This window comes from Tachypleus tridentatus, chromosome 4 (assembly GCF_004210375.1).
Source record: "Tachypleus tridentatus isolate NWPU-2018 chromosome 4, ASM421037v1, whole genome shotgun sequence".
Lineage (NCBI taxonomy): Eukaryota > Metazoa > Arthropoda > Merostomata > Xiphosura > Limulidae > Tachypleus > Tachypleus tridentatus.
The window spans coordinates 3,948,070-3,968,468 of NC_134828.1; the positions used below are offsets into that span (position 1 = coordinate 3,948,070).

Genomic DNA, 20,399 nt, shown 5'->3' on the forward strand with positions numbered 1-20,399 from the left:
AAGGAGAACATTTTCATCACTGAACTGTTCTGTTTACCTAACATATCAATTAAGAACTTTAAAATCTATTATATACAAGTATACAAAAGAAATAACTTTAAGTTACTACTATCATAAAAAGACTGTGTAAAAAGATAAATAAGTGTGAAAAACACTTTCAACCTGTAAAGTTTACTGTGGTTGGTCCAAGTCTGTAATATTGCTGGTTTAATACTATTACTTAAGAATAAAATTATTATTTAGAAGAATTGCATGTGACTGACTAGTCAACTTAATTCTTCTGAATGAGTAGAAAGATAATAATAAATGAAAATTCATTGTTTATTACAATGGGTAGAAAGATATTAATAATAAATGAAAATTCATTGTTTATTACAATGGGTAGAAAGATATTAATAATAAATAAAAATTCATTGCTTATTACAATGGGTAGAAAGCTAATAAAAATTCATTGCTTATTACAATGGGTAGAAAGATAATAAAAATTCATTGTTTATTACAACAAATCCCATTTGGTTATTAATATATCCTTCCTATAAAATCTCCATTGAGTTTGGTTTAACATGAAGTTACTTTAAACTTGCATCTTTAATGTAGGACGAATTTTGTTTGAAGGAAGAGAAAGCAACGTGATAGTTACCTACTCTTTCCAACAGAGGGTGTTGTCCAGGAACAACCATTCTCCTTCAACCATGTGTGTAAAATGTTTTTTCAATTATGGTTGTTTTACCTTTCATGAATTTTTTTTTTTTTTTTTCAATTGTGATATTGGTGGAAGGTTCCAATAAAGGTCAGATAGGATGCAAAGATCTTGATGTTGGAGGACTTCTTGTTCATCATGGCTGATGGTTTAGTTCCACTTTAAGATGTAGTGCAGCCATGACCAAATAAACCAGTTCCGCCATGTACTGTTGTTAAAACGATATTCAAAATTTAATGTTCAAGTTATGCTTTATGAAGATTAAATCATCAAAAGATGAATGACCTTTCATGGGGGCTAGAAACGTGGGAAGGAAACTTTAGTACCCAGAGAAAACCCACTTTTACAGGACAGGTGGTCAATAATGTCTTGTGCCCTGGGGTATTTTTTTATTATCATCAAAGTATATCTTTTTATACAATAATGTTGTTATAGTGTTAACCATATTCATCACACAAATAAGAAAATAAAAACATTAGTGTCTTCTTGACTGACCTCAGTGAAGTATGTTCGACGTGTAAATAACTGTGGAGGATATGAAAAATTTAAAAACTGCTGACAAGAGGAATAAATGTAGGGGTCCCAATTATTTGCTCATGTAAGGGGCCCACCCATCTTTGTAATTATATCACTGCAGATATTTTGTATTTTCATTCTTACATGTACCAGCAAAAAACAACTTAAAAACCAAAATGGCAGTTCATTTATTGTGAGCTCAATAAGGCACTCGATTCTTTATCAGCTGGATTCAGTTTTGTATTATATGTATGTAAAAATGGCTCGTTTGGGTTGAGAAAATTTTTTACATAGAGGAGTGAACAACGTTTTGACCTTCTTTGGTCATCGTCAGGTTCACAATGACCGAAGAAGGTCGAAACGTTGTTCACTCCTCTACGTAAAAATTTTTCTCAACCCAAATGAGCCGTTCTTACATATATATTTCTCTACAAGTGGGTTTTCTCGACATCACTGAGTTTTGTATTATATTGTACTCTAACAATAATCAAAGTTGAAATACCGGTAAATTAAAATAATGAAATTCTATAAACACCAAAGTCATTTCTCTCTTGTCATTAAAAAAAAACTGGTAACTATTGTCATTTTCATTCACCAGTCTTAAAGAAAATCACAAGTGATGACACTGTTGATATACAACATAAACTGTAAAAATCTAACCTCGTGTGAAAATGTCAGTAAGGCTTAATTTTAACTCTTTTTCAATTTGATTTGGACAGAATATGTTTACCACTTCACTTCAATGTTATGCATTATGTTGCAAAACAACATCATAATACAACAGCGGGTGTTCACTACAAAATGTAAGTACTTGTAACATTGTTAGGAAAGGTGTTTAGGTGTATAATGTAAAAGAACTTAAAAATAATAAGACTTTTCAAGTAAGTATCAAAACTACCTACCCTGTCACCAGGTGCACTGTTTGTGTCTACCTTTGATGAATGAGATGTTTCACTGATGTCAGACTCCTCACAGAAAAAATCTTTGGGACCAAAGTATTTACTCTAGAATTAAACAATTCTTCATTTAGAAAGTTCTATGCTATGTGATAGATAACCATAAATGTTTTAAAAAACTGTCTTATACAGTGGTCCACAATTTGTCTATCTAAGTAATCATTCTTAGAATTCTGTAAACAGGAAGAATTTTAAAAATGTAACAAAGTGAATCAGTGACATTCTGTGATAAAAATTAAATAATTGTGAATTATTTTACTGTTTCAAAAGGCAAAATTTATTAAAGGATTAGTTTGGCACATTAAATAACCAGACGTAGTCGTAACAAACAAATAATGATGCTGTGACTTTATCCTTTTACACAAAAAATACAGGCCTATTACAGCATAAATGGTACAAGTTTTTCTTTCACTTATTAAATATGCTTAGCAACGTGCTTTAAAAAGGTCACACGTTAAGGATTTATATAGAAACTATATAAATCTATACAGTTTTAAGTGCTTGTTTTCAAACAATGCATGTTTTTCATTTATTGGTAACCTAAGTACTCTTAGGAAATCATAAGTTAAACACAGAAAATATAATAAACATTCAGCTCAAAGAATCAATTAAAACAATAATAAAACTAGCATGTTTTAAAAGCCAAACATTGTTTTAGTAACAACAATGATGTGTTTGTATTACGTTACTCCAATGTGGACCTTTTTTATGATGTGTTTGTATTAAGTTACTCCAATGTTTGGACCTTTTTTTCTGGTTTTATAGGGCTGAAATAACCTTGCTTCCCTCCTATATTTTTTCTTTGACTAGGTAATAGCCTTCTTGAAGTTTTGGACCTAACAAAACAATTTCTATCAATCTATTCATCTGTTGACAAAGAACAAAATTTTGTTTTTTTGTACTACACCCTATAATAAGACATGCAGAGTGTAAGATGTAGTAGAATGTCTGGGATCATTCATGAGTACATCAACAAACTTCTGGTAGTTAGAGAGTACACCCTATAATGAGACATGCAGAGTGTAAAATGTAGTAGAATGTCTGGGATCATTCATGAGTACATCAACAAACTTCTGGTAGTTAGAGAGTACACCCTATAATAAGACATGCAGAGTGTAAGATGTAGTAGAATGAGATCATTCATGAGTGCATCAACAAACTTCTGGTAGTTAGAGAGTACAACCTATAATGAGACATGCAGAGTGTAAGATGTAGTAGAATGGGATCATTCATGAGTACATCAACAAACTTCTGGTAGTTAGAGAGTACACCCTATAATGAGACATGCAGAGTGTAAAATGTAGTAGAATGTCTGGGATCATTCATGAGTGCATCAACAAACTTCTGATAGTTACAGAGTACACCCTATAATGAGACATGCAGAGTGTAAAATGTAGTAGAATGTCTGGGATCATTCATGAGTACATCAACAAACTTCTGGTAGTTAGAGTACACCCTATAATAAGACATGCAGAGTGTAAGATGTAGTAGAATGTCTGGGATCATTCATGAGTGCATCAACAAACTTCTGATAGTTAGAGTACACCCTATAATAAGACATGCAGAGTGTAAGATGTAGTAGAATGTCTGGGATCATTCATGAGTGCATCAACAAACTTCTGGTAGTTAGAGTACACCCTATAATGAGACATGCAGAGTGTAAAATGTAGTAGAATGTCTGGGATCATTCATGAGTACATCAACAAACTTCTGGTAGTTAGAGAGTACAACCTATAATGAGACATGCAGAGTGTAAAATGTAGTAGAATGGGATCATTCATGAGTGCATCAACAAACTTCTGGTAGTTAGAGAGTACAACCTATAATGAGACATGCAGAGTGTAAAATGTAGTAGAATGTCTGGGATCATTCATGAGTGCATCAACAAACTTCTGGTAGTTAGAGAGTACACCCTATAATGAGACATGCAGAGTGTAAAATGTAGTAGAATGGGATCATTCATGAGTGCATCAACAAACTTCTGGTAGTTAGAGAGTACACCCTATAATGAGACATGCAGAGTGTGAGATGTAGTAGAATGTCTGGGATCATTCATGAGTGCATCAACAAACTTCTGGTAGTTAGAGAGTACACCCTATAATGAGACATGCAGAGTGTAAAATGTAGTAGAATGGGATCATTCATGAATGCATCAACAAACTTCTGGTAGTTAGAGAGTACACCCTATAATGAGACATGCAGAGTGTAAGATGTAGTAGAATGTCTGGGATCATTCATGAGTGCATCAACAAACTTCTGGTAGTTAGAAAGTACACCCTATAATAAGACATGCAGAGTGTAAGATGTAGTAGAATGGGATCATTCATGAGTGCATCAACAAACTTCTGGTAGTTAGAGAGTACAACCTATAATGAGACATGCAGAGTGTAAGATGTAGTAGAATGGGATCATTCATGAGTACATCAACAAACTTCTGGTAGTTAGAGAGTACACCCTATAATGAGACATGCAGAGTGTAAAATGTAGTAGAATGTCTGGGATCATTCATGAGTGCATCAACAAACTTCTGATAGTTAGAGTACACCCTATAATGAGACATGCAGAGTGTAAAATGTAGTAGAATGTCTGGGATCATTCATGAGTACATCAACAAACTTCTGATAGTTAGAGTACACCCTATAATGAGACATGCAGAGTGTAAAATGTAGTAGAATGTCTGGGATCATTCATGAGTACATCAACAAACTTCTGGTAGTAAGAGAGTACACCCTATAATAAGACATGCAGAGTGTAAGATGTAGTAGAATGTCTGGGATCATTCATGAGTGCATCAACAAACTTCTGATAGTTAGAGTACACCCTATAATGAGACATGCAGAGTGTAAAATGTAGTAGAATGGGATCATTCATGAGTGCATCAACAAACTTCTGGTAGTTAGAGAGTACAACCTATAATGAGACATGCAGAGTGTAAAATGTAGTAGAATGTCTGGGATCATTCATGAGTGCATCAACAAACTTCTGGTAGTTAGAGAGTACACCCTATAATGAGACATGCAGAGTGTAAAATGTAGTAAAATGTCTGGGATCATTCATGAGTACATCAACAAACTTCTGGTAGTTAGAGAGTACACCCTATAATGAGACATGCAGAGTGTAAAATGTAGTAGAATGGGATCATTCATGAGTGCATCAACAAACTTCTGGTAGTTAGAGAGTACAACCTATAATGAGACATGCAGAGTGTAAAATGTAGTAGAATGTCTGGGATCATTCATGAGTGCATCAACAAACTTCTGGTAGTTAGAGAGTACACCCTATAATGAGACATGCAGAGTGTAAAATGTAGTAGAATGGGATCATTCATGAGTGCATCAACAAACTTCTGGTAGTTAGAGAGTACACCCTATAATGAGACATGCAGAGTGTAAGATGTAGTAGAATGTCTGGGATCATTCATGAGTGCATCAACAAACTTCTGGTAGTTAGAGAGTACAACCTATAATAAGACATGCAGAGTGTAAAATGTAGTAGAATGTCTGGGATCATTCATGAGTACATCAACAAACTTCTGGTAGTTAGAGTACAACCTATAATGAGACATGCAGAGTGTAAGATGTAGTAGAATGTCTGGGATCATTCATGAGTGCATCAACAAACTTCTGGTAGTTAGAGAGTACACCCTATAATGAGACATGCAGAGTGTAAAATGTAGTAGAATGGGATCATTCATGAGTGCATCAACAAACTTCTGGTAGTTAGAGAGTACACCCTATAATGAGACATGCAGAGTGTAAGATGTAGTAGAATGTCTGGGATCATTCATGAGTGCATCAACAAACTTCTGGTAGTTAGAGAGTACACCCTATAATGAGACATGCAGAGTGTAAAATGTAGTAGAATGGGATCATTCATGAGTGCATCAACAAACTTCTGGTAGTTAGAGAGTACACCCTATAATAAAACATGCAGAGTGTAAAATGTAGTAGAATGTCTGGGATCATTCATGAGTGCATCAACAAACTTCTGGTAGTTAGAGAGTACACCCTATAATAAGACATGCAGAGTGTAAGATGTAGTAGAATGTCTGGGATCATTCATGAGTGCATCAACAAACTTCTGGTAGTTAGAGAGTTCTTATTTTTACAGTTTACATGTGAACTGTAAAGGTTTTGTGAAGAACAGTAAAAAGCAATAAGAATACACCTTTACTTCCATTAAAGTAGCAGTAATGTAATTTTTACATGGAAATAGAACAACTTCCATACTTTTACTAAGGTTGTAAATTGCTGATTCTTGGTCAAGAATTATGCTGATATGCCTTTCACTGCTCATGCCTAAATAAAGAGACTGACTCCACCTTGACTGCAGTTGTAGAAAATTTAAATATAGAATTGGAAGTGATGAATTTGAGACTTGGCATAGCTCAGTTATGATGATAATTCTTTGTTTATATTAAAAACTATTTTCTGTATCAGACTTCACTGTGTATTTGTACACTTTTATGAATTATTTTCACTGATTTGTGTGGATTTAGTTTTTCCCCAAAGGAATATTTTTTCCAAGTTTTAAATTTCTATAGTGACTATTATTAAAAGTTCTAGATAAATAAGCCCACAATGTAACCTATTAAAAGTTCTGGATAAATAAGCCCACAATGTAACCCCTTCTGTAAATTTTTAATATCTTATAGAACTAGGTGTAAAAATAATAGTGAAGAGCACAAAACAAAACAAAAATACCAATTCTAGAACACAATGATTACCCCACAGATACAAGGAACAATCAGAAATCTCTCCTTTTCCATGAATTATTTTACTACTAATACAATGGAAATTGCCAACATAAAAATGTGAATTACCATTATCCAATGACTTTCATAAAAATGTGAATTACCATTATCCAGTGACTTTCATAAAAATGTGAATTACCATTATCCAGTGACTTTCATAAAAATGTGAATTACCATTATCCAGTGACTTTCATAAAAATGTGAATTACCATTATCCAGTGACTTTCATAAAAATGTGTATTACCATTATCCAATGACTTTCATAAAAATGTGAATTACCATTATCCAATGACTTTCATAAAAATGTGAATTACCATTATCCAATGACTTTCATAAAAATGTGTATTACCATTATCCAATGACTTACATAAAAATGTGTATTACCATTATCCAATGACTTACATAAAAATATGTATTACCATTATCCAATGACTTTTCCCATTTAAGTAAAATAGCTCTTTTAATGTAATTAATTACTCAACCTACAAGAACAGTGACTTCTTTGAATATATAAAAGTTCAAAGATTATTAAAAAATACATAAATATTCTGAGATAAGACTACTCAATCACAAACTTAAAATGAAATCATAACCTACGTCGATATGTTAGTTAATGGGAAACTCCTACACTTCTTTGTAACTGTAAACCGACATGTTAGCTAATAGGAAACTCCTACACTTCTTTGTAACTGTATACCGACATGTTAGCTAATGGGAAACTCCTACACTTCTTTGTAACTGTATACCGACATGTTAGCTAATGGGAAACTCCTACACTTCTTTGTAACCGTATACCAACATGTTAGCTAATGGGAAAGTCCTACACTTCTTTGTAACCGTATACCGACATATTAGCTAATGGGAAAGTCCTACACTTCTTTGTAACCGTATACCGACATGTTAGCTAATGGGAAAGTCCTACACTTCTTTGTAACCGTATACCGACATGTTAGCTAATGGGAAAGTCCTACACTTCTTTGTAACCGTATACCGACATGTTAGCTAATGGGAAAGTCCTACACTTCTTTGTAACTGTATACCGACATGTTAGCTAATGGGAAAGTCCTACACTTCTTTGTAACTGTAAACCGACATGTTAGCTAATGAGAAAGTCCTACACTTCTTTGTAACTGTATACCGACATGTTAGCTAATAGGAAACTCCTACACTTCTTTGTAACTGTTTTCTGACATGTTAGCTAATGGGAAAGTCCTACACTTCTTTGTAACTGTAAACCGACATGTTAGCTAATGGGAAAGTCCTACACTTCTTTGTAACTGTAAACCGACATGTTAGCTAATGGGAAAGTCCTACACTTCTTTGTAACTGTAAACCGACATGTTAGCTAATGGGAAAGTCCTACACTTCTTTGTAACTGTATACCGACATGTTAGCTAATGGGAAACTCCTACACTTCTTTGTAACTGTATACCGACATGTTAGCTAATGGGAAACTCCTACACTTCTTTGTAACTGTATACCGACATGTTAGCTAATGGGAAACTCCTACACTTCTTTGTAACTGTATACCGACATGTTAGTTAATGGAAACTCCTACACTTCTTTGTAACTGTATACCGACATGTTAGTTAATGGGAAACTCCTACACTTCTTTGTAACTGTATACCGACATGTTAGTTAATGGGAAACTCCTACACTTCTTTGTAACTGTATACCGACATGTTAGTTAATGGGAAACTCCAACACTTCTTTGTAACTGTAAACCGACATGTTAGCTGATGGGAAACTCCTATACTTCTTTGTAACTGTATACCAACATGTTAGTTAATGGGAAACTCCTATACTTCTTTGTAACTGTATACCGACATGTTAGTTAATGGGAAACTCCTACACTTCTTTGTAACTGTATACCGACATGTTAGCTAATGGGAAAGTCCTACACTTCTTTGTAACTGTAAACCGACATGTTAGCTAATGGGAAAGTCCTACACTTCTTTGTGACTGTAAACCGACATGTTAGCTAATGGGAAAGTCCTACACTTCTTTGTAACTATAAACCGACATGTTAGCTAATGGGAAAGTCCTACACTTCTTTGTAACTGTAAACCGACATGTTAGCTAATGGGAAAGTCCTACACTTCTTTGTAACTGTATACCGACATGTTAGTTAATGGGAAACTCCTACACTTCTTTGTAACTGTAAACCGACATGTTAGCTAATGGGAAACTCCTATACTTATTTGTAACTGAGACCAACTACTAAAAAGATGTTCTTGTACTTTATATCATAGGTGGAAAAAACATGGAACCCCCATGTGCACACAAGTACTTCTATACAAAACCTGCAATACATTTTATAATCCCACGCTGCAGGATCTTTTTTAAAAATGCAACGTATTTTACTGTATTTTGTTTTGGTTTTAAAAAATTATGGTTACAATACAAATACTCGTATGCTTTATCTCAGTATTCTCTGTAAACCAAACTTACCTTAATAATACAACTACTCGTATGCCTTATCTCAGTATTCTCTGTAAACCAAACTTACCTTAATAATACAACTACTTGTATGCTTTATCTCAGTATTCTCTGTAAACCAAACTTACCTTAATAATACAACTACTCGTGTATGCCTTATCTCATCGTATTCTCTGTAAACCAAACTTACCTTAATAATACAACTACTCGTATGCCTTATCTCAGTATTCTCTGTAAACCAAACTTACCTTAATAATACAACTACTCGTATGCCTTATCTCAGTATTCTCTGTAAACCAAACTTACCTTAATAATACAACTACTCGTATGCCTTATCTCAGTATTCTCTGTAAACCAAACTTACCTTAATAATACAACTACTCGCGTATGCTTTATCTCAGTATTCTCTGTAAACCAAACTTACCTTAATAATACAAATACTCGTGTGCTTTATCTCGGTATTCTCTGTAAACCAAACTTATCTTAATAATACAAATACTCGTGTGCTTTATCTCGGTATTCTCTGTAAACCAAACTCACCTTAATAATACAAATACTCGTGTGCTTTATCTCAGTATTCTCTGTAAACCAAACTCACCTTAATAATACAAATACTCGTGTGCTTTATCTCAGTATTCTCTGTAAACCAAACTTACCTTAATAATACAAATACTCGTATGCTTTATCTCAGTATTCACTGTAAACCAAACTTACCTTAATAATACAAATACTCGTATGCTTTATCTCAGTATTCTCTGTAAACCAAACTTACCTTAATAATACAACTACTCGTATGCCTTATCTCAGTATTCTCTGTAAACCAAACTTACCTTAATAATACAACTACTTTTGATGCCTTATCTCAGTATTCTCTGTAAACCAAACTTGCCTTAATAATACAACTACTGTGTGCCTTATCTCAGTATTCTCTGTAAACCAAACTTACCTTAATAATACAACTACTCGTATGCCTTATCTCAGTAAACCAAACTTACCTTAATAATACAACTACTCATATGCCTTATCTCAGTATTCTCTGTAAACCAAACTTACCTTAATAATACAACTACTCGTATGCTTTATCTCAGTATTCTCTGTAAACCAAACTTACCTTAATAATACAACTACTCGTATGTCTTATCTCAGTATTCTCTGTAAACCAAACTTACCTTAATAATACAAACTACTGTGATGCCTTATCTCAGTATTCTCTGTAAACCAAACTTACCTTAATAATACAACTACTCGTATGCCTTATCTCGGTACTCTCTGTAAACCAAACTTACCTTAATAATACAACTACTCGTATGCCTTATCTCAATATTCTCTGTAAACCAAACTTACCTTAATAATACAACTACTGTGATGCTTTTATCTCAGTATTCTCTGTAAACCAAACTTACCTTAATAATACAACTACTCGTATGCTTTATCTCAGTATTCTCTGTAAACCAAACTTACCTTAATAATACAACTCCTGGTATGCCTTATCTCAGTATTCTCTGTAAACCAAACTTACCTTAATAATACAACTACTTTGTGCTTTATCTCAGTGTTCTCTGTAAACCAGGCTTGCTTAATAATACAACTACTGGGTGTGCTTATCTCGTTATTCTCTGTAAACCAAACTTACCTTAATAATACAACTACTGGGTATGCCTTATCTCAGTATTCTCTGTAAACCAAACTTACCTTAATAATACAACTACTCGTATGCCTTATCTCAGTAAACCAAACTTACCTTAATAATACAAATACTCGTATGCTTTATCTCAGTATTCTCTGTAAACCAAACTTACCTTAATAATACAACTACTCGTATGCCTTATCTCGGTATTCTCTGTAAACCAAACTTACCTTAATAATACAACTACTCGTATGCCTTATCTCATTATTCTCTGTAAACCAAACTTACCTTAATAATACAAATACTCGTATGCCTTATCTCAGTATTCTCTGTAAACCAAACTTACCTTAATAATACAAATACTCGTATGCCTTATCTCAGTATTCTCTGTAAACCAAACTTACCTTAATAATACAACTACTCGTATGCCTTATCTCGGTATTCTCTGTGAACCAAGGTTACCTTAATAATACAACTACTTGTATGCCTTATCTCAGTATTCTCTGTGAACCAAACTTACCTTAATAATACAACTACTTGTATGCCTTATCTCAGTATTCTCTGTGAACCAAACTTACCTTAATAATACAACTCCTGGTATGCCTTATCTCAGTATTCTCTGTGAACCAAACTTACCTTAATAATACAACTACTCGTATGCTTTATCTCAGTATTCTCTGTAAACCAAACTTACCTTAATACAGCAAGGATCGTAATTTTCATCCCCATTTAAAAGTTCCTCTGAATCAGAGAAATCCTCGCTACCCGATGTTTTTCTTAGTCGTCGTTTCAGTTGATTATATAACTTATAACAGATGAAAGACCCAACACCAAGGAGAAGAAGAACACTTGTCGCTCGAACTGCAAAAAAACTAAATTCTCAACATCTGAAATATATTAACTGGTTTCTTGAAGTTTCTCTAATCTTATTTTTAATTAAAGGTATTGTTAACAGTGCATGAAAACTAAGTCTTCGTATTCCACTGATGTACTTTGAGCAAACAGCGAAAAACATTTTAATTTTTGTACACAAATTACAGACATAACTGTTTGTTGTAAAAAATGTGTGTGTAGAAATATTACTTGCAGAAAATGAGACACTTGAATGAATGTCATGTGCTGTTGTATAAATGTTTGTGATTGGTTGTAATGTGCATTTAAGTAATTTCAGGAAGTCTAAACATTTAGGCTTAGTATGACAGTCATTGTACAATCATTTTTAACTGTAACCGTGGAAAAAACGTTCACTTTATAAAAAAAAATACACTAATCATTACTGTCTGTGCTATTATGAATAAATAAAGAAGGGATACATTACATGGCGTTTTACACCAACATCCATAAAACCAGATGTAAAATGCTTCTTATAAGATATGTGATTGAAAGTTATTGTACAATGATTGTCATAGTGAGGCTACAGACTTTTGCTGCTTCCAATTACAGAGAATCTGTACACCAGCACATAAGAGAGCAGCCCATTTTCTACCTTTTTTTATTTTGTCACTGTTTCAAAGATAAGTTTTTAATTTTTTGCTTCTAAGTAATATTTCTACACAATTTTTTATATAACAAATAACAAACGATTAGTTATGTCTGTCATTTTTGTACAAAAATTAAAATGCTATTCAATACTTGCACAAAGTACACCAATGAGGACTTAGTTTCCATATGATGTTAACAATATTAAAAACATCACAAACATAAGTACCACACAAAAATGTACCTATAAACCTTAAGTTCTTTAAGTAAAATTATCCAGACCTGCCTTCATATGGTTTCGAAAGTGAATTTCATTTCTGTCATACATGAAATTACACCTAAACACCTCAAATTACAATGTGTGTCATTCACAACAAGTTTAAACAGAGATCATGTAATTAAATGTTCTTTCTACCATGTAGCTGTTACTATTATCTTGAAAAAGCACAATCTCCACGTCTATCAAACATACTTGAAGTCACAACTTAAGAAAAAAACCCATAAACTTTGACTTGGGTATTGTAACGAATACACCTGGCAACCACAAGTTTAATCACAATGAGGCATTCTGAAGACTGGGTAATTACTGAAATCTAATGGTAGTTTCTAGGAAATAAATGTAGACTTTTACTTGTATACATTAATATTCAATAAATATTATACAACACTAAACTTTAACAACTTGTAAAACATTATGGCTTTCTGGGTAATTTCCAAAATTTTACCTCTATATCTGACACAGTACGTCCCCAAGTACGTGCAGCTGCTACCTGTCATAACTGAGGCTTAACTCGTGTATTAAAACAAGTGCTTTTAGTATTACTGTCTGTGGAGTTTCGAACGAGTTTCAATTCACAATATAGACCTAAGTTAATTCACGTATTTGAATACTGTTATGACATTTCGTTAAATTCATTATTTGATATCAAATTATTATTGGTAACACTACTACCAGTACTAGTGCTGTCGTTCCGATATCGAGTTCTACTAGTTCTATTAGTATTCTGGGCTATTACTCATCACAGTAGCACTTCGAAACTAGAAAATAATAGTTTTTCCGCATCTGTCATTGTTAAGTAGAAATGTCGGTGAATAACGTATTAACATACTTTGTTAATTCCTTTAAAATAGGACAATAAAAAAACAAGTTTTATAACAAGAGAGAAGCAAATACACATACCGACCAATTTCCAAACTCACAAAACAAAACCGAAACTCGAAAATTCTCTGTGTTCAACAGTGTAAGTTCGACAGGGTACTGCTATCACTGTTCAATTTTCCTAACAGTTTTATCTTCCATTTAACAAAAACATGCTAATGGATCGCAGGAAGTTAACCAATCCCATTCGAACTTCAACGAGAAGTTTATGGGGTATCTTTTGACCTGCGATCTGTTACCCATCTAATCTACAGTCTTGTTTACTTTGCCAAAATTTTCTATTACCTCCGCCTGGCGCCATTCCCATCACTTACATTTCAAAATATTATGAAATTATAGTATATAAATGTTTCGTTTCTTTTAAATTAAAGTGAAACTTCCAACATTCACGTTAGGAATTAAAGATATACATACCTTGCTGTTCTGATCAGTGTAGAAACATTGTTTTAATAATAGACCATTAAATTTAAAAGTCCTTCCCCATTATTTTTCAGTCTTATCACTGGAAAACAAGTACAATTTCCATGTGTTGTTTGTATATGGTAGAACAAAGGTCTTTTAAAAGGGGAGAGATACAGCACTTTATGAATATGAATTGGCCAAAGATTTTGTTTGAGGCAAAGTAGATCGTGGGTCAGTATCCTGTAATAAGAGTACCAGTAATAATGCAAAGTGGTAGAAATTAAGGAAATATGAAACAAACAACATGCTATAGTTCCTTTACTTCAGGGAAACAACAACAACAAACAGTATCCCCCCCCTATACTTCGAACGAACAGATGTCATTTCTACTGGTGCTATTTTTTCCTGGTAATATTTTTAAAATCTATTTAACCAAAATTGACAGAAATGCGCTGCATATCCGTCAAAACGGTTATATAAGGTTTTACTGGTAACAGTTTATTCATTCAATTTACCTTTCAAAATAACGTTGCAGTCGACAGTATGTGTTAGTAATTTCAAAAGGGGTCGCCACGATTCCACCGTAAACAATTTTACGACATGCTCTACTGCAACAGTAGAATTTATGAATAATTTGTTATAAATTTCTACTCTAAAAAGTAATGCTGTTATATGACGCATAATAATTTCCTTTTAATAAGAACATACGACATATAAATATATAAAAACATAATTTACATTGTCAGTTTCAGTTGATAACCATTAACTTAAAACATAAATTCACACTTCAGTTTTGATGAGTTATAAAAATTTGTTTTAAATCTTCCATTTATAATAACACTTCCTTTGTCAGATTCGAAGTAACTAAAATCCTTTTTAAGATATAACGACAAATATTTAGTCTTCTCGTTCGACCCCAAATAAAACGTTTAAATTATTTTAAAGAAACATCATAAATTCCAGAAACGAACTACATACAAATAAATTCAATTAAGCCTTGAGGAAAAAAAGAAAAGGTGAGCTTGTTTCTATAAGCCTTTTAAAATCATAATAAATATCCGTTTCCGTTGTATCCTATCACGTTTTCAAAAAAAAAAAAACGTTTGAAAATATTTTAGTTTATGTCCGACAAAATTATGCAAAATTGTACGAGATTCCCACAATTCTATTTCAAGTAATCCAACGTAATTTGTTTGTGAAAAAGGCAGAACAATTTAATCATAAAAACACATTTAGATTTGTTGTAATTTATATTATTTTGTTTTCTGGTAGCTGCAGCCACGTAACAAGAAATGACAGTTGCTCAGTTCACATCAGAAAAAGTAGAATTAATTTTGCGGAGATGTTAAGAAATATTATTTAAGTTCCAAGGGCGTACGTTCCACAAAGTAATTATGCTTCGTGACGCACGCATAAAGATCTTAAACATGGCTGACATCAGGAGAGTGGAGACAATGTCATTATATTTGTTCAGTTATTATAAAAGAACAAGTCTATAGAGATATCTTGTTATTTATCACACCTATAGCTCAAGATTTTCTAAAGAAAAATAAACTAATTAGGTTTGAGATGAAAGCCACAAAGCTCCTTACACTGGAATCTACGACTGGTAAAACCCTAACAATTTGTCATTAGTTTGTGAAGGCTAGTTCTGTTACCGTTCTAGGTGGCGTTATAAACACTCTAAGTATGGAAGCCATGCATGCCATTTAGAAAATTAACAATACTTATAATATACATACACAAAATAAACAAAGTTAAAAGCAAAACTGATATTAAAATAACTTCGTAAAATTCAAGAGCAGACTGAAGACAGTACACTTCTTCCATCTTTAATATTTTAACAAAAGCTATGTTGTTATCAAAACGAATATTAATGATCCGATTGGTTGAATATTTCAGTTTGACCATTCAAAGTATTTTGAACTTAAGACTTACTGCTTACTTGTTTTATACTAAACTAATTATTTCTAGGAATTATCTCATTATATATCCGTGTAAAACCTTTGAGGTCAGTGTTAGGTAAAGACATTAAAACACTGCTTTAAACTAGAAAACTTTTAACCTTGACCCTAATGAGTCACTTCCTTGGAATTACAAAACCAAAACTCTGTAGTTATCATTAAAGCTCACATAAACGTGCTTCAACACCTACATATAACACTTAGACCTCCGAACTTTCTAGATAACATTATCAACTTGACTTATGAGATTGCGTTTTTGTCTTTAATCCTAAACCTACACAATGGGTATCTTTGCAATGCTCACCACAGGTATCGAAACCAAGTTTTTAGTTTACAAACCGTCAAACTTACCGTTTTGCCACAAGGTTTGGTTTGTTTTGTTTTGAATTTCGCGCAAAGCTACACGAGGGCTATCTGCGCTAGCCGTCCCTAATTTAGCAGTGTAAGACTAGTGGGAAGGCAGTTAGTCATCACCACCCACCGCCAACTCTTGGGCTACTCTTACTAACGAGTAGCGGGATTGACCGTAACATTATAACGCCCCTACGGCTGAAATGGCGAGCATGTTTGGGTGTGACGTGGATTCGAACCCGCCACCTTCAGATTACGAGTCGAGTGCCTTAACCACGTGGCCATGCTGGGCCTTTAGCCACGAGGAAGAAAATGAATTGGAACATTGAAGACTGTTTTTGATGCAGGATCTGCCCAAGATGATGGGCCTAGGTTTTTGTAAACATTCTCCATGTTCTTACCGAAAATACGTTTAGGTCTGTTTTGGATTCCTATTCAAAATTATATCGTTACAAATTTTGGGTATATAAAATTACTGTGCTGAAGAAAACCTAAGAACAAAACGTGATCGTGGACAAGGGTAAAGTGAAGTAGTCCTGACTTCACCAGAGACTAGCACGACGTCAATCAGGTCTCACTGTATACATTCTCCAATGAAAATGTATTTATCTGACATGCAAACATTTCTTCCGTTTTATTCAGTTCAATCTTCCTAGGCTTTATATTACTGCAGGATTAGGAAAAGAGACAATAATAATATTATTTGATCAAGAAAACAAATCGAAACTGGAAGGTTGCAGAACTGCCAGTAACGAAACACTTCTGAGGGTCTCAGAGCGATTCGAGGATATGAATTTGTGTACATTTCAACATCATACTAAAAGATGTATCACGGAAACAAATCTTTCTACAACTTTCACTTCTAAACTCTGCTTAGAATTCATGAAAAACGTTAATTGGTTTGTTTGTTTTTGTTTATAAATTGTAAGTAGTATACTCTACGTTTATTATAACGTGCAGGTGTAGGAAGAAAGGTGGAGTTTTTTTATCATTAATGTAGAATTAGTATTTAAAAAAAAAATTTTATTGGAGAGATAGTGTTCTAACTATCAAAATGTATATTAATAATATCGAACATATAAAATACATAAACTGTATTATTCTTAATATCATTTTATGACCATTTATTTAAAAGTATCGTGACTTAATTCTGAAATTTGAAGTAACGTAAAATTATACTGATGCCACTTTATATTCACAACATTTTAAAATACCCAAAGTACTGCACACGCCTTTCAAAAAATAAAAATTGAATATCTTGAACACTATTTGGAATTAAACTCCAACGATACTGGTACATGACTCACCGGTTTTTAAAACAATTTTATACAAGTTTGGGTTTATGGATTCATTAACACTTAATGTGTTTTTTATAAAAAGTCACATAACGGACACAGTTAACATACAAAATATGTTATAAAGTCAATATCATAAGGTAGGTTAGTCAACGGAATCAATCTTCTATATAGTTAGCAACATAAAACAACTACCATATCAGGTAATGCATCACTTAAAATATTATATTGGGTCACAATTTACTTGGTTAATAACCACGTATTAATCTTTAACCAACACGATGTCTACACTATAGCTGCTTACAAACTTTATCATAAATGTTATGTTGTCAGAATTAGCAGGGAAATTTTACCTAAAGGTTCAATATCTCGCTCACCAAAACCTAAGTTCTATTTTAGTATCTTAAAACGATAAATTCTGTTATAAAACGAGTTAGTATAACACAGAAAACGTGTTATATCAGTATAAAAATATCTCTCAATGTTATTAACTGCATGTCAGCGTACACTGTATCACCCAACTGATAAAACAAACAAATACTGATGTTAACAAAAACGTAATGATAAAAATTCGTGTGTTTTATTGTGATAAAGTTATTGTGCTAACGCATCAAACTAATAATTCTAAAGCGTGTTTCTCGATGATATAAATAAAACAAAATACCTCTTTCCGTGAAGAAATAGGCCGGATCATGTAAAACGGGCGGATCCCATAGAGCAGCTTTAGTCACCGAGAGGTTTCCTTGATTCCAAACCAATGGTAACCCTTGTGTTACTGCAGTGTTCAGTAGAGGGTACCCACATACAGTGCACTGTTGAGCACCGTAATACAGTGAGAATTCCAGGCTGCACACGCTCATATGGAACCCCATTACAACAGGAGGCATTTTCCCCAAGTTTTAAGTCCTACTACTAACGGGTATCTCTGGTCCATATACCCTTACCGTCTTAATTATTCAAGCCCAACATGTAGTACTTACCGAATGCCAAAATCGAGGGTAAAAAACCCCTACATTGAAACCTGAATTTCTCAGTATCAACATATTCCCAATGAAGCTGTATTATACACACCTACGTGCACATCAGTATGAGTGCTCGATTTTTTATCGTCGTCACCATGACAACATTATAATAATAATATAAGTTACCTCATTTCCCATCCGCACACTTTAACTGATTGTACTGTAACCATGACCAACCTTGGGATTCACACATTCCGTTGACAACAAAGGTTTATAGATTGAACGATGAAGACGGGTCATCCATATTACCTTCAGCAGTTGTACTAACTTTTTAATACACGAAAGGTTACAAGTTAAAAAAGATACAACTATATATACATATATATTTACACATAGTTGCTACATATCAACCAGCTATATACGAATGAAAGTTTTCCTCCCGTGCAATAAATAGTTCAACAAAATATTTTAAACGAGAAGAAACTTATGAATGCTGGGAAACCAGGAGGTACAATATGACAGTCGGTGTAGAGAGCTGCGGTGTCACGTGACCACGCAAAATATTGATTCTCCGATATGCTCATGTCACGAAAAACTATGCAGTACGGACACGAGTAGTGTTCGTTCGCTGGAAGGGCAGGTCAAATTCGCTCGTGTCAAAGGTATATTTCAATTTTTTTTTTTTTTTTACAAAGCCTGTCACAAGGGTGTGTTTGGCCTAAAATAAAATAACAAAATATGCCTTTCATTATAAAAAGCGTCCTTCTTAATAAAGAACAAACCAACATTTTCAAAGAAAAGATTTATAACAAGTACGAACAAACATATTTTCAAACTAAAGAAAACCATCTATAACACCATAATGATACCAACTCACAATTAAAATCCAAGAGAATTAATCAACTTCACCAATCCTAGCATCACCACCATAACTTACAATAGTAAATATATCTGAGAACATTTATTTACAAATAAACATTCAATGGTTAAGAATAGCATAGTTTAAAATATACTTTAATTTATCACTTAAAGAGTAGGAAGAAAAGCTGATCAGTTACTACCTGACTTTTCTAGTTTATCCTATTATTACTGGATTGGATCGAAACATATAAAAATAAACTTATTATCATTTACATGGACTGGAATATAAATTGTTTTTGCATCATATTTTTAAAAACCTACCAAAGAAAAAACATTGTAACAATAGTGGTATAAGAAGTGGGATTATTTTGATGTATTGTCATCAGAACTTTAACAAACTTGAATTTTATTCGACATTACAACCAGAGCACAGTTAGAGATAGGGAACATTATAAACATGATAGAGGAGTGGGAAAAACAAACAGAACATTTAATAAAGACCACAAAAAACATGAACAGAAATGAAAATAAATGATTAGAAATTGAAGCAAGACCAGTGAAGCAGTGCAAAGGAAATAAACTTGACAGGAGTTTAATGAAAGTGCTAAAAAGTGAGATCTACTATTTAAGGAAGAAATAAAAACTCATTTGTTTTCATTTACATAGAATGGATTTTAAGTTATTTTTACCAGATAATTTAATAGAATGCATGACAAAAAAGCAATTTTGGAGTTATTTTGGCAACAATAACATATAACTTAGCTCAATTTCAACAAATTACAACATAAAAATGTAGCTCATGTTATAAACATTGTAATACTCTAAACTCTACAAAGTAACACTATTTATATGGTTTAGCTTTAAGGCTAAGTGTCTTTACTCTTGTTAGCTGTAATGGCAAAACTATCTTTTATGGCTGATGGTTTTAAGGGCAA

At 33.1% G+C, this 20,399-nt stretch overlaps 1 protein-coding gene across 16 annotated transcripts in view; it reads right to left on the bottom strand.

The window, feature by feature from the left end:
- LOC143248463 (uncharacterized) overlaps nt 1-20,399 on the bottom strand; it is a 61,741-nt gene that overhangs the window by 17,626 nt on the left and 23,716 nt on the right. For 6 of the 16 annotated variants that reach the window (XM_076496855.1, XM_076496851.1, XM_076496850.1 and 3 more), the window contains 2 exons: nt 11,686-11,852; nt 2,119-2,220 (listed from right to left, as the gene is read on the bottom strand). Coding sequence is in view for 9 of the 16 variants with exons in the window: in XM_076496851.1 (XP_076352966.1) it covers nt 2,119-2,220; nt 11,686-11,852 (269 nt within the window). In the remaining 7 variants the exon portion in view is untranslated. Of the gene's footprint in view, nt 1-2,118; nt 2,221-11,685; nt 11,864-13,195; nt 13,461-13,650; nt 13,923-14,043; nt 14,100-18,305; nt 19,322-20,399 lie in introns of those variants that run through there. The other 10 variants (XM_076496845.1, XM_076496844.1, XM_076496847.1 and 7 more) reach the window with 8 other exon arrangements.